General features: G+C 32.1%; 1 protein-coding gene across 2 annotated transcripts in view; it reads left to right on the forward strand.

Moving 5' to 3' along the window:
* Positions 1-596: 596 nt before the first annotated feature.
* Positions 597-12,637, forward strand: part of LOC123531647 (carbonic anhydrase 7-like) — a 45,484-nt gene continuing 33,443 nt past the window's right edge. Inside the window, exons 1-2 of one of the 2 annotated variants that reach the window (XM_045312790.2) lie at positions 597-2,849; positions 8,276-8,392. In XM_045312790.2, the coding sequence (XP_045168725.2) occupies positions 8,332-8,392 (61 nt within the window). In that variant the 5' untranslated portion in view covers positions 597-2,849; positions 8,276-8,331. The remainder of the gene's footprint in view (positions 2,850-8,275; positions 8,393-12,637) is intronic. The other variant, XM_045312800.2, reaches the window with a different exon arrangement.

Consider the following 12,637-nt stretch of genomic DNA (forward strand, 5'->3'; position numbering starts at 1 on the left):
ACTCTGGCAATTACTTAACAGAGTTTTAAACTTATTCAAATTAGGCCAATGACAATAATAGTTTGGTAGACAGGTATTTCGTAAATCTCTATAAAATGGACAAACTAACAAAAAGTGATATTCATTCTCAATTGTATTCATGTTACACCTTGTACATAATCTAAGATTTCTGTCTATATTTCTATGCATTCCTTCTTCTATAAGTTAATTGTGAGCTGAACATCTGAATCTAGACAATGCATTTCTGTAATTATCGTTCTTAACACACGACAAATACTTTTCAACTTGGAAATCGGTTTTAAACATACAATATGTTACACGTTTAGGTAGGTTTCTAAGATCTGAAAACCACTACTGTAAGTACTGGTCATATAAACACCTTATAACATTTTATATTTGCGTATTTGACACTGATACATTATTCCATAAATATGAAAATCCTGTGTCATCTAGTAGCTTTTTTTATCTTTAGACTACTTATTTGTATAATTACCATTTTCATCATGTAAATTAAATAATTATACATAACTGAGTCTGTATTTTTTATGACTTTAAACCAGTATTTTACAATTCTAACTTTTCGAATAACTCTCATTGGAACTCGTCCAATTCACCATATACCGTAGCATTAGTTGTTTGTTGTCTTACTTGTAAAGTTTGTTTAAGAAATTTCATGTGTAACCTTTCAATATCCGGGGCTTTATGAAAGCCCCAAACTTCACATCCATAATTTACAATTGAAGCTATCATCGAATTAAATAACTTAACTGTCTCAGATACATCGAAAGAAACAACATCAAACAATGAGTTAAGAGAAAATAAAGCTTTCATTGCCTGTTGAGATAAGGATTTCTGAGCCTGATAATAACAACCATTAGAAGACAAAGTAACTCCAAGATATGTAAAATTTGTTACAAAATTCAGTGTATGGTTATTATAAAATATTTCAATCTTTTCAGGTCTATTACCTTTTTTATATAAATTTGACATGATTTTAGTCACTAATTTTGACGCGATGGCAGAATACTACAAGCATCTGAACCACCCTTGTATACATAAGACCAAACAATTTGGCATTTGACAAATGTGTACATTAAGACAATGTAGACGAAACAATAAATAAATATACACATTATACATTAAAACCATGACCTTCGTTTTTCCATTAACTTCCTATAACTAATATTTTATTTCAATAGATCAATCAAGACTTCATTTTATTGAGATGCAGTTCTTATATTTTAAAGTAACAGTGACGTTGAACGCAATCCAATCAGCAGCATGTGCAATATTGAATCTTGTTTCATTTCATTATTTCAGTTCTTACTGTAGTCATGATGTGTCCGCCCAAAGGCGCCACTAATAACCAGACTTTCAATTTTAAAACTCCTGTAATAACATCACCAGTCTAACGATTAGGTTTTTAGATTTGAAACCTTATTAACAATTTCTATACGTTATTTCCATTTGATAGTTAATATATGACATCCCTTAAAAATGTGATATTTCATCGGTGTTAAACTTATCAGAGAAAGACTTTGTTGAAAAACTGTTAAAATATTATCTTAAAATTATATACTACCTTGGTGTCTAGTAAATTAGTTGTTTCTAGTTTATGTCTCGCTATTAAATCTCGGATACGGAATGGGGTAAAATAGTATATTGCAAGTACGTTTAGGAAAGGTTTCTTGAAAGTTCAATTCCACATCAGCCGTACTGAGTATACTTTGCCTACAATATCCTTGGTCTGGAAAAAATAAAAATCTAAACACATAATGATTTATGTTTAATATTCAAATAATGATGTAAATCCATACAAGCATTGTCTTTTCGCTACTGTTCGGATAAATTATTGCTCAAAAGAGAATGATATGTTTTTATTTTCACCAACCAACAAAATAACACAGTGGTCGGATCAACACATAAAAGATTTGTCCGGATTTCAAGGTTTTGTATATATTTGTATCAAATCATGAAAAGTTGATCCTGCAGTATAATGTATTGCAGTACAAATAACTATAAAAAGAAAAACAATCAAGAAATATCTAGAAAAGTGCTTCGAAACGTTTATTTCTGGTCCTATTTTCCTGAAATTTTTAATCGTAATAGATAAGAACATATTGAATGTGAATTCAAAACAAATACAAATTTTAGAACATCAACACTATTTATTTATCACTTTGTAAACAAAATTAATCAATACAATTCGCGTTCACATGTCGTTAAATTTTTCTCACAATAAAAGACATTTTCCACACATTCCCGCGATTATAAATATCAATGTGGTAAAAAGGAACACTGAACTGTGACGCGCCGATCAATATCAAGGATTTCTTTTACTTTCAAAACGTGAATTTACTGCATCGTCTTCCGGTGTCTGATCGGCGAAACGTTAATGCCACCCTCCTGATTACTTTTACATTTCTCGTAACGCCGATGAAATGTTGTTTTATTTGGAGAATCGTCCTTTTGGCCTTGTAGTGAAACATCACTTTAAAAGTGACGACCAAAGCAATTATGCCTGTTTAACATTCTAATGACGTCCTATTTTATGATTTAACGTTATAGTTGTAACGCTAGCAATTAATGTAAACTTTAATTTGCCTTAGGAGTAAGCAGCTTGGGCAAAAAGTAAGGGAAATGCAATGTATTAACGAATGCAAGATAGAAAATGAGACAGAATTGAACCGGATTTCGTCACATGACGTTGCCGTTGGAACTAGCATTCACTTAATAATTCTTCGAAGAAAAACATATTCTGGAATATCAATTAAAAATTTCCAATTTACATAGATAACAGTTTCATCGAATTTTGGCGATGTGCGAAAAATATTAGAGCACATTTACAGGTAATTATTGTACGTTCCTCTTACTTTGTTAAAGAAAGGAAAACATTAGTATTCGGTTATAAATTTTGATAGTTGCTCTTACAAGAACATGTTTTTAAGTTGTCATATCTGCCGTATCATAGTGTTACAGTATTATTGAAGATCAGATCAGCTTAAAAAGTATGTATTTACATGCACACTGCGTTTGGATAATTAGTATATAGTAGAAAAATACCACCAAACACGAAAAACTATTACAATTTTGATATACTGACGTCTCGCCGAAAGGCTTCATCATATTTATTAAATAAATAGCGGAACTGACGTAACGTTAGCGTGAAAAATAGCGCCAACGCGCTAAACAAAGTTACATACATAAGCGGCAAAATGCATTTAACAAAAATACAGCAAAAGATATATTTGTGATATCAGGCTATCGGATCAGTAAGATACGAAAAGTTTCTATAAATATATATAAAAAAACTGACAAATAGAAACTAACGATAACATTGTTATTATTACAAACATAATAGTCTTTAAGCATGGGTAATCACTTTGGCATTCATACCGTCTGGATATATTTTTTATGTCAAGGCAGTTGTGTCCGCCAATGCAACCTGGATTTACAACGCACCGAATCATTGGAGGCCGATTATCTTCATAACAAGAAATGAAATATCAATATTGAATCGTTTTCAGATCAATGTCTCTTTCACAAGTACAATATCATATTGTTCTTCTTTTAAATTCTTGAAATCAAAATTAAAATTTTGCAACATATGTACCTACATTCTCAAAATGAAATTTTAAAATCATTTTTTTCAAATGGTCTTTGAACTCGACGAGTTGAAGATTTGTTAGTATGACTTAGAGTCTCAAAAGCGCTAATTACACAGGTGACATGGTCGTTAAACCATCCATATACTTGCGAAATAATATAGATATTATCTAATGCGAGGTCTGTCTTGGATTGTTGCCGTCACGCAGATGGTCTGACTTCTTCTTAACTGAAAAAAAAACATAGGCTGATGCTAAAACTTCAAAACTAGTCGCTGCTGACGAATTAAATTTATCATTTTGAAACAAAGTGTATCTGCTACGTACAGTATGTACCAAATCTGAAATTGTTACCATGTAGTATATTTGTGCTAGGATCATGTATTTATTATAATAAGTATAGGGTATGGTGTACGGCCCGCCTCGGCGAAGTTTTCATAACGCCAATTTTATTTATTTCATACTTGATAATGTTGTTAAATCTATTGAAAAGATACTAAACAACTTCTGTGATAAAAACTGAGTGTATTATATAAATAAGACACAAAAGAGTATCCAATTTAAGAAGACATCACTCTTTGTTAATGTGAAACATTTATTAAACTAAAACATAGATATATAGAGTTCTTTTATATTTTTTATTGGACTGAATCTGAATAAACCGCATATGTAATATTGGTGGAGCTCCTCCACTTTCTTCTTTTTTCCCTGTATTTATATCCGTATTATTGAATTACAATACATTTTGGATCTACGTTATATAAAGCGTATACATACAATATATATAAACGTATATATTGATTTCCTTTTGTCATTCATTTCACTAGAAATCATAAAACAAATATTTAATTATTATGCCTTATCAATTATTGAGATTAATGCTAATGAATGTTTGAGCTATCTAGATAGGTAAATTAAAACTCTAATTTCTACAGTAATTCAAAAGATAGTGTCTGTGTTTACAAAGTTCTTGAGCTATATAATATTTTAACAAGATTTATATATATATAGACGTCTTTATGACGTCGTCTTTATGTAAGAGCACGAATGACTGCCTTGTTTATTTTAAACTCGAATGACTGAAAGACTAAATTTTACAGAGACAGTTATGTAGTTTCATTTACAGTTTCCAAATTTAAGACGTCAAAACGGGGACTGGGCCGCTGGTGCGTTGCTATAATTATTACATAGCCTCTAGATATGTATGTGTAATGCCATTCATTTTCAACAAATACAGTTGCAGGCGGACATGTTACTGGTGATAACGGTACTTTCTCACAAATGGGACAAAGTTATAGCAGCAGTCTAAATATGTCTTGAGAGATTCAAGAGAGATTCATATTCGTGTGTTAGAGATTCACCTGGAGGGGATTACTTTTATTTACACTGTCCCATGTCTTTGGGACATGGTGGGGGTAAGAGTGAGGTTGGGTGCGCACCATAAACCGGTTTAAGCTCCCCAGTGGTGTTTTTGCCACGGACCGTTCCAAGGCGGTGCCCCACTGTGTTCCTTTGTTTGTTCGTTTTGTCCTTGTGTGTTGACTTTGTGTGCGTGACATATCGTTCTCTACTTCTTATTCTTTTGGAGAACTTGACAGGTACTTGCGGCGGACATGTTAGTATTTATTCGGAATCCATGAACACTGGTTAGGCTGACAGCATCCTTCGGCCGAAATTTAAATTAACAACCACCAACTAAAAAGCGTTGTCCATTCGTAGCAAGCACACATACCAGTAAAATAAAAGTAAAACTTTTTGTAAGTTAAAGTTTTTGCAGAACATTCGCCAACAAAATCGCAGCACTTTCTATGAGAAAAAAATAAGAGCGTTAAACAGTGTGTTGGCTGTGCTTACGCACGTGTTCTCAACAGTTACTCTAAACAAATAAAGATTATAATGAACATATAGTTCTCGCTTACATGCTTCGCAGTGGTAATTAAAAAAAATATGTCAAAACATTTGTACTAAATTCTTCTTTAACACATGATTTACATGATTTTTTAACTCTTCAGACAATATGATATTGACCAATAATATAAAATATATTGCCAACTAACATATGTAAATCTCATGATAAATTATCTTTCAAACAGTTACAATATTCAGTTTTTCCAACATTGTGATGTCTTTTTTAATTATTCTCTACGCATTTTTTGTGAGGGAAAAAAACAGATTATCCATCATGCTTAATTATATGTATATATCACGCTCCCTTTTCAGCATATACCATTAACCATTGCCAAAAATCCCACTGCATCGCAGTTCCGTGATAAAAATATATCAGATAAGCTGTTTACTGTACGACAATTAACAAATTTTACACACTGCACTGGTAAAGGTTTTTACATCACGTCTGTGATGTAAGCAAGACACAATTTCTGAGCTTATTTTATATGTTTCAGTTTCATTTGAATAATAGTTTCTGTGCTGGATGTTGTCAAATTAGCCTAAAATTCAAGCATATTACTGTATCAAAAACAAGATGTTCTCTTAACCGCTAATTAATACATTGTAGGGGTAAGTAAATGTAAATCATGTTCAAACAGATTATAATAATTTGTCTTTGGTTGTGGATGCATATGAGAATATCCGGTTTGAGAGTAACTGTTCTGGTGGTAACGAGGCTCTGCGGCAAAACAAACATTTACGCGAGAACCAGCTATTCCCATCTGCATCTACAACCAGTGACATATTTTTTTGCGTACCATAGAATAAATGACACAAAACAAAATGCTTTCTTTGAAGCGTATCTAAACAAAGTTCTGAAAATAACTTCTCTTATCAGAAACGACGTCATGACGTTTCAATGATGAACAACAACAAAGTTCCAGTTTGGTTTTATCATTTGTAGCGTATCGTTATAATTTTGCCCGTAAAAAGCTTATTTTTGATTCATTTTTAATCGCGATATATGTCTAAACCAGTTAAGAGCAACTTTCAAGATTTTGATTTCATATCAAATTTTGCATCAACAATATATAATCAACACACGAATTGTTAGTTATCATTAACAGCAAGAGAGTCATCTGGCATGGGTTGCCAAATGGGGTTTGGCGGCATATGTAATATGACCGGAAACGCCAGTCTGGTGTGCAAGAATATAAAGTCCCAGAGGATAATTCTTTAGATATTTGAATATGCAAATTATAACTTCTGCGATAATTGCATGTTAACAAGGAACACCTTTTAAACACACGTACATGCAAGATATCAATTGTTAAATGTTGATATTATTATAAAACAAATTGGGTGGACATTTAATGCATAAAACTGTATTGCATAAACTACTAAAATAACACATACACTGACACGATGTTTAAACAAAATAAATGTTACCGAAAGGTATACATATGTGCGGCTAACAAATTAAACCACATTGTTTGTAATGTTATAAAAGAGGTGTAAATTAAGGCCAGATCTATTCAATAGCAGTAATAATTTGTTAAATTATTTAAAAGATAAGGAAAGTACGGCATGGTCATTGTAATATCGGTGTCGCATCAGGTACAAATTATGGACAGCGCGTTAGAATTTCAATCCGAAAGGATATTTCATCGCATCTTCATCAGCATAACTTCGCTCTGCCACCATCGTGGTAGCGCACTTAAAGACAATAATGGGCCCATGTTTTCAAAATTGGTCAATCTCATTCACAGATATTTCAAAAGCTGACCACAATTTATATATATATATATATATTCAAGTCAATATGCTATTAAAAACAGTTACATGTATACCTTATTACAAATTATGCGTAAAGAACTTATTAGGGCCTCAAGGGCCAGGAAGTTAACTTCAAACTACTTGCTCTTCATTGTTGAATGTTCGAAACATTGCTTAGATGATACAATTCTTTCATTTGAGGAAGTCATCCAGTGATGTTTCTATCCAGTTGACCGCTCGTGGCTGAGATAATGCACTGAGGGGCACCTAGCGTTTTCCCCAACTATGAAAATCTAAAATGTTGCCATATAACCTAAATTGTGTTGGTTTAACGTAACAAAAAGATTTAAGATATGGTTTAAAAATTGCGAATGCGGTGTAGAACTATTCATGTATGGAAGTCAAGCAGCTGGCTTACGCTAGGTGGGTGGTTCTATCCAGGTATCCACCGATGGCTCAAATAATGACTGGATTGGCACCTGGGTCTTCTCAACCACTAAAAGCTGGAAACGTTAACATTCAACTTAAATTGTAACGGTGTGGCTCTGACTCTAAATCTGAGATTGAAATGACAATGGTTTAAGTAGACTACGTAGCAAAAACTGTAGATTCAGAATATCGCTTTCTCTTTTGTTGAAATGTATAGTTAGTATTTTTCCAGTTTCATGACCTATCCTTTAATAGATGCTTATTTATGATATACAATTAGAACTTATTGTATACTTGAGAGATGTTTTAAAGATTCATATAACCTTGTTACTGTTAATTTGTAATGAAAACAAATTATTCTCTATTATAAGTGTTCATTTTACAGATGTATTTTCCATTTCCCTATTTTATGTCTAATGGCCAAAGGCAACAATGCTGCCGATGTGCTATAAATACTAGTATATAAGCATGATATAAACTTAATTATACGTCTAAGCATACAAAAGTATGATAGTTTTCAATGATATAAAGGCACTATTGTTATCCTTACCGGCTTCGCCTATCTGTACTTAATCTAGCAAGCTGTTTTATGGAAATCCACTGACAACAACTTACATTCACAGTGAGGATAGAAATGGAGCTCAAAGCAATTATTGTTATATTCATATTGACAATAACCTTTCAAATAATATTAGGTAAGATTTATTTATTGTAGTTTTTCTTTTCGTTTTATGAATATGATTTTGTAATCATAGGTCAGTTTCAAAACTTATATTGCATTTGTAATTATTTTTCGTAGACCCGTATGTCGAGTACTAATATTCAATTTGAAGTGTCGATTCTGAGTTATATATGATTTTGTTTAATTAAAGTTTCCTTACATTTTCACACTTAAGAAATAATAAATATGTACCTATATTTTATCAGTTAATAAAATATGGGCAGGAGTTCGGATGCGTAATAATTAAATCACGAGTGCGTAGCACGAATGATGAAACTTACCGGTACTGTCTGGACTGACTGAAATGTTTTCTTACGGTAAAAATATTTATAAACAAATAAATTTATCAGTTAAAAATTGTTCGTTTCAGAAAATTTGATCTAGGCCAACTTTTCATTACTACATGTATTACTTAGCACTGAAAAAGCCGAGTATTTAGTCTGCATATAACGGATCACAGTCATGTTCTCGTCGTAGGGTGGAATGGAACAGTTATATTTTTATCGTAGATTCATGTATAGGCGATTTGAATATATGTTTATACAGCAACTGCTGCAGATCATGTTAGAATAGTATGTAATTTTTAAAAGACCAATTCTCAAAATAATTTATCGATCTTTATTTCTTACGGCAGACACTTCTAAACCTAGGTAGTGGACCCAAAATAAAACACGGCAACTTGCGTACAATTTAGTATTTTTCTTATGCTTACACGGTATCTTTAGGATAACAAAGAACATTGCCATTCCAGAACTATCATAGAAGGCAATTACTGCATATGAAGCGCACGTTCTATCGGGAAAATGCCAGAATGTCGATATGGGTCAAGTATCTTTAACTACAAGAAAGGATAGTATGATTCGCTTTGCTTCAGGTTACTACAATTTAGACCAGATGTACAAAAAGGCATTTTTTGTGTTTACTTTAGGTATGCGTTATATATATAAGAAACTGGTATGTTGCTCAGAATTCTAAGGTATAGCTATATTTAGCATATAAACTATGTTAGAACGTTTATATATGAAACATAATTCTGCTTAATTTTGTTTCTAGATCGGGACAACCGTTTGAGAGAAGAATTGTAAACTTTTCCATAAAATCATGTAAGAAAAGCTTGCCCCTCCGTCCCCTCCCCCGTCCCTCCACACCCTCTTGGAGACCACGTTTTACAGAAAAAGAATGATTTCAAAGAGTTTGCAAGATAGTCTTACTTAAATTCATGTTCTGGTCAGCCGTTTCTGAGAAGACAATTTTTAAAGATATCCCTTCTCATAAAGATGACAAACAGAATTCTGCAAGGATGATATTGATTTAAAGGCATTTGAAAGATCTATCATTTATGCTTACAACTGCTCTTTTCATAACTCTTTATGCCACAAAATGTAACATTTCATAATGCTTAATTATAACAAGTGCATATATAAATGCAAATGAGTAAGGAAACTTATGAAATCCCTACATTAAGATTAATCTTGACAGTTACTGTCAAATTAAACATATTCACCAGGGATAAATGTCCAGGAATTTTATCATTTATTTATGTAAAGAAAAAAGCATAGATTAAACCTCTGTCACTCGCCTTATTTGTATTTCTCGAAAATTTGGTCACATAAAAATGTCTGTAGTTACAGTATATGCACCAAAAATATGCAAATACAAGCATTATATGCACGCTTTTCGCTTTTTACTTTTCACATCGCATCGTTGTTTTGCAAAAGTGGCGGAAATGTCCTAAAAGCCAGTGAATAATTGTCTCCAGCTATTTTAATTAAGGAAATTATGTAGTTATTGCATAATAAGTAGTTTAAAATGCTGGAAAATCATTGTTTTCCTTATGTTCATACAGAAAATAGAAATAGGTATATTGTAATACAGTTATCTAAAGCAAATTAAATTCTACCATAATTAACAAATAAGTGTTATTCGTGCCGTCATGGCAGCGGAAATTCCAAAGCAGTCATAAATCATGAAAATACAGAGGTGTATAGATAAAAGGCCCGTGATGAAACCAAAACTGTATGATTATTTTTTTTTTTTTTTTTTTTTTCAAAACAAATCATTTTAAGCTGTTCCTAAATATTCAAATATATGATGTTAAGTCAGTGATATGCATTATTTGTTGCATTAACGTCTTGAAAATACACGCCATACACTACAACGTCCTACTGCTTTCATGACGTTCTTAACGTCACATCGCAAAATGACTTCGTTGACTTACTTAAAAGTATGCATCTTTTGAAATAATGAAAATAATCACGTCAAGTTTTCATATTTGAAAGGAAAAAGAATGTTCTTCGTGAATATTTTGTTATCTCAATTTTCATTTTTTGTCATTAGTATAGGTTTCCTCATGGAACGGCCCATATGCAATAGTATATGTAACCTTCGTATTGAATATATTTTGTTAAGGGAGAGGAGCGTAACCTCAGATCTAAAAACTAAAAGTTTGGCTCTGTTCTGATCTACTTAGATCGTTAATAAGAGTGGGCTTGTCATTGTAAAACAAATGAAAAGTTTTACAAAAAGGTATTGACTTTCAAATGTATTTATTTTGTTAAAATTGCTTTATATTGTTATATTGTATCAAATACCTATATAAATTCTGCCAAAAATACGGCTTGTAGTTTACAAGTTAATACGAACAGGCACAAAAATCGGTATTGTACCTTTTGTTCAATCTGACTAAAGTACATATCCTAATAGACCTTTATCACGGACACGGACATGGACATGTAAATGTAAACGTACTCTGTACTTCGGTCAAATTTGGGGGGTTTTCTCAAACATGTTTTAGGAATCATGGTAACTTGTTGTACTTTAAAAGTGTGTATTGAGAATATGTATAATCATAATTATAGCGCATTTTCTTTTAAATTCTGTAGAGGGAAAGTTTAACCCTGCGAAGTTGCATGCTGTATATCCTTACAAAAACACTGACCTTTGACGTATTTGTAATTGTTTGGGAAAGGGTGGGATGTTCTAAAATAATTAAAAGATACACAAGGAATTGAAAAAGAAAGGAATATGAATAGAAATTACAAAAATAACTGACGGTTGGTATAGAAGTGTAATAAGAGGTTTAATGGTCTGGGTGTGTTTGGGAGAATACTAAAATATTAGAAGAACATAAAACTTATTTATTTGTTGTCTCATGTTTTGGTGGTCAGGGTGTAAGAGTCAGTGGGATTGAGATAAAAGGATACTTAGAAACAATATCAGCTATAACATGGCCTGAAAACACCGGATCTACGTACTTTTGGTGGCTAGTAAGGTTAGTTGAGGAAAATGCTAATGATACTTCCCCAGGAGGCTCTAAGTAGTAAAAAAGACTACTTTCTGTAACAATTTGGAACCTTATTTCAGTTAAACGTGCGATATAGTTCTAATCATAAAAACTGTAACTTACATTTATGAAGGTCGATTTTCAGAGGTTTACTGTTTTACGTTAGTATTTTTGAGTAGTGATATAGTCTGTTCAAAACTAAAGTTAAGTTTTGCAATATATTTCGTTCGAAATAGTACCTATCTATTTGAAAAGCTTACTTTATTAAAAAATAAATAATGTGGTTTACTGTTTGTTCTTACTTGTCTGTTTACACTTTTGAGATGAAACCATTGCCGCTTGTACAGACATAAAGAGTTGGAGCATATGATATATTTACCCGTTAACAAGATCAATCCTTAAGAAATGATTCTTTTTGATTATAGGGACTGTAGTTAAGAAGGCATTGAGGAGGTTGACCTAAATATTTTACCAACACTATTACAAAATATGAGGTTTAATGATTATAGGGAAATTTAGAAGTTGGCCAACTTTGACCCGAGAGCAAAGAGCAACACCGAAACCGACGTCGGCGTGGGTTCAATATAGCCATCCTTATTCGCTTAAATTGATTTAGCTCAATTACTGCAGTTCTGTAAATAACAAAGAGATGCTACGATAACACTTTGTTTATAGGTAGCTTTACTGCAGCTAATTTCAACTTGTTTGTTACTGAAAATAGAAACAAAGGTTTTCGGTCAATAACTAAAGTTTGGAATGACATATTGTCACCAAAATTGAGAAAAAACATGGTTATAAAGAAAATAACTTGTGATTGCATTACAGCTGTTTGGGTCAAAGTCCTGTATCTAAATTAATACATAATGTTCTGCCATAAACTATACTTATTTGAGTTGCGGTCAGAATTGTTTTACCTATAAAAGAAACAGCTACCTT

The sequence above is a fragment of the Mercenaria mercenaria genome, chromosome 1 (assembly GCF_021730395.1).
Source record: "Mercenaria mercenaria strain notata chromosome 1, MADL_Memer_1, whole genome shotgun sequence".
NCBI lineage: Eukaryota > Metazoa > Mollusca > Bivalvia > Venerida > Veneridae > Mercenaria > Mercenaria mercenaria.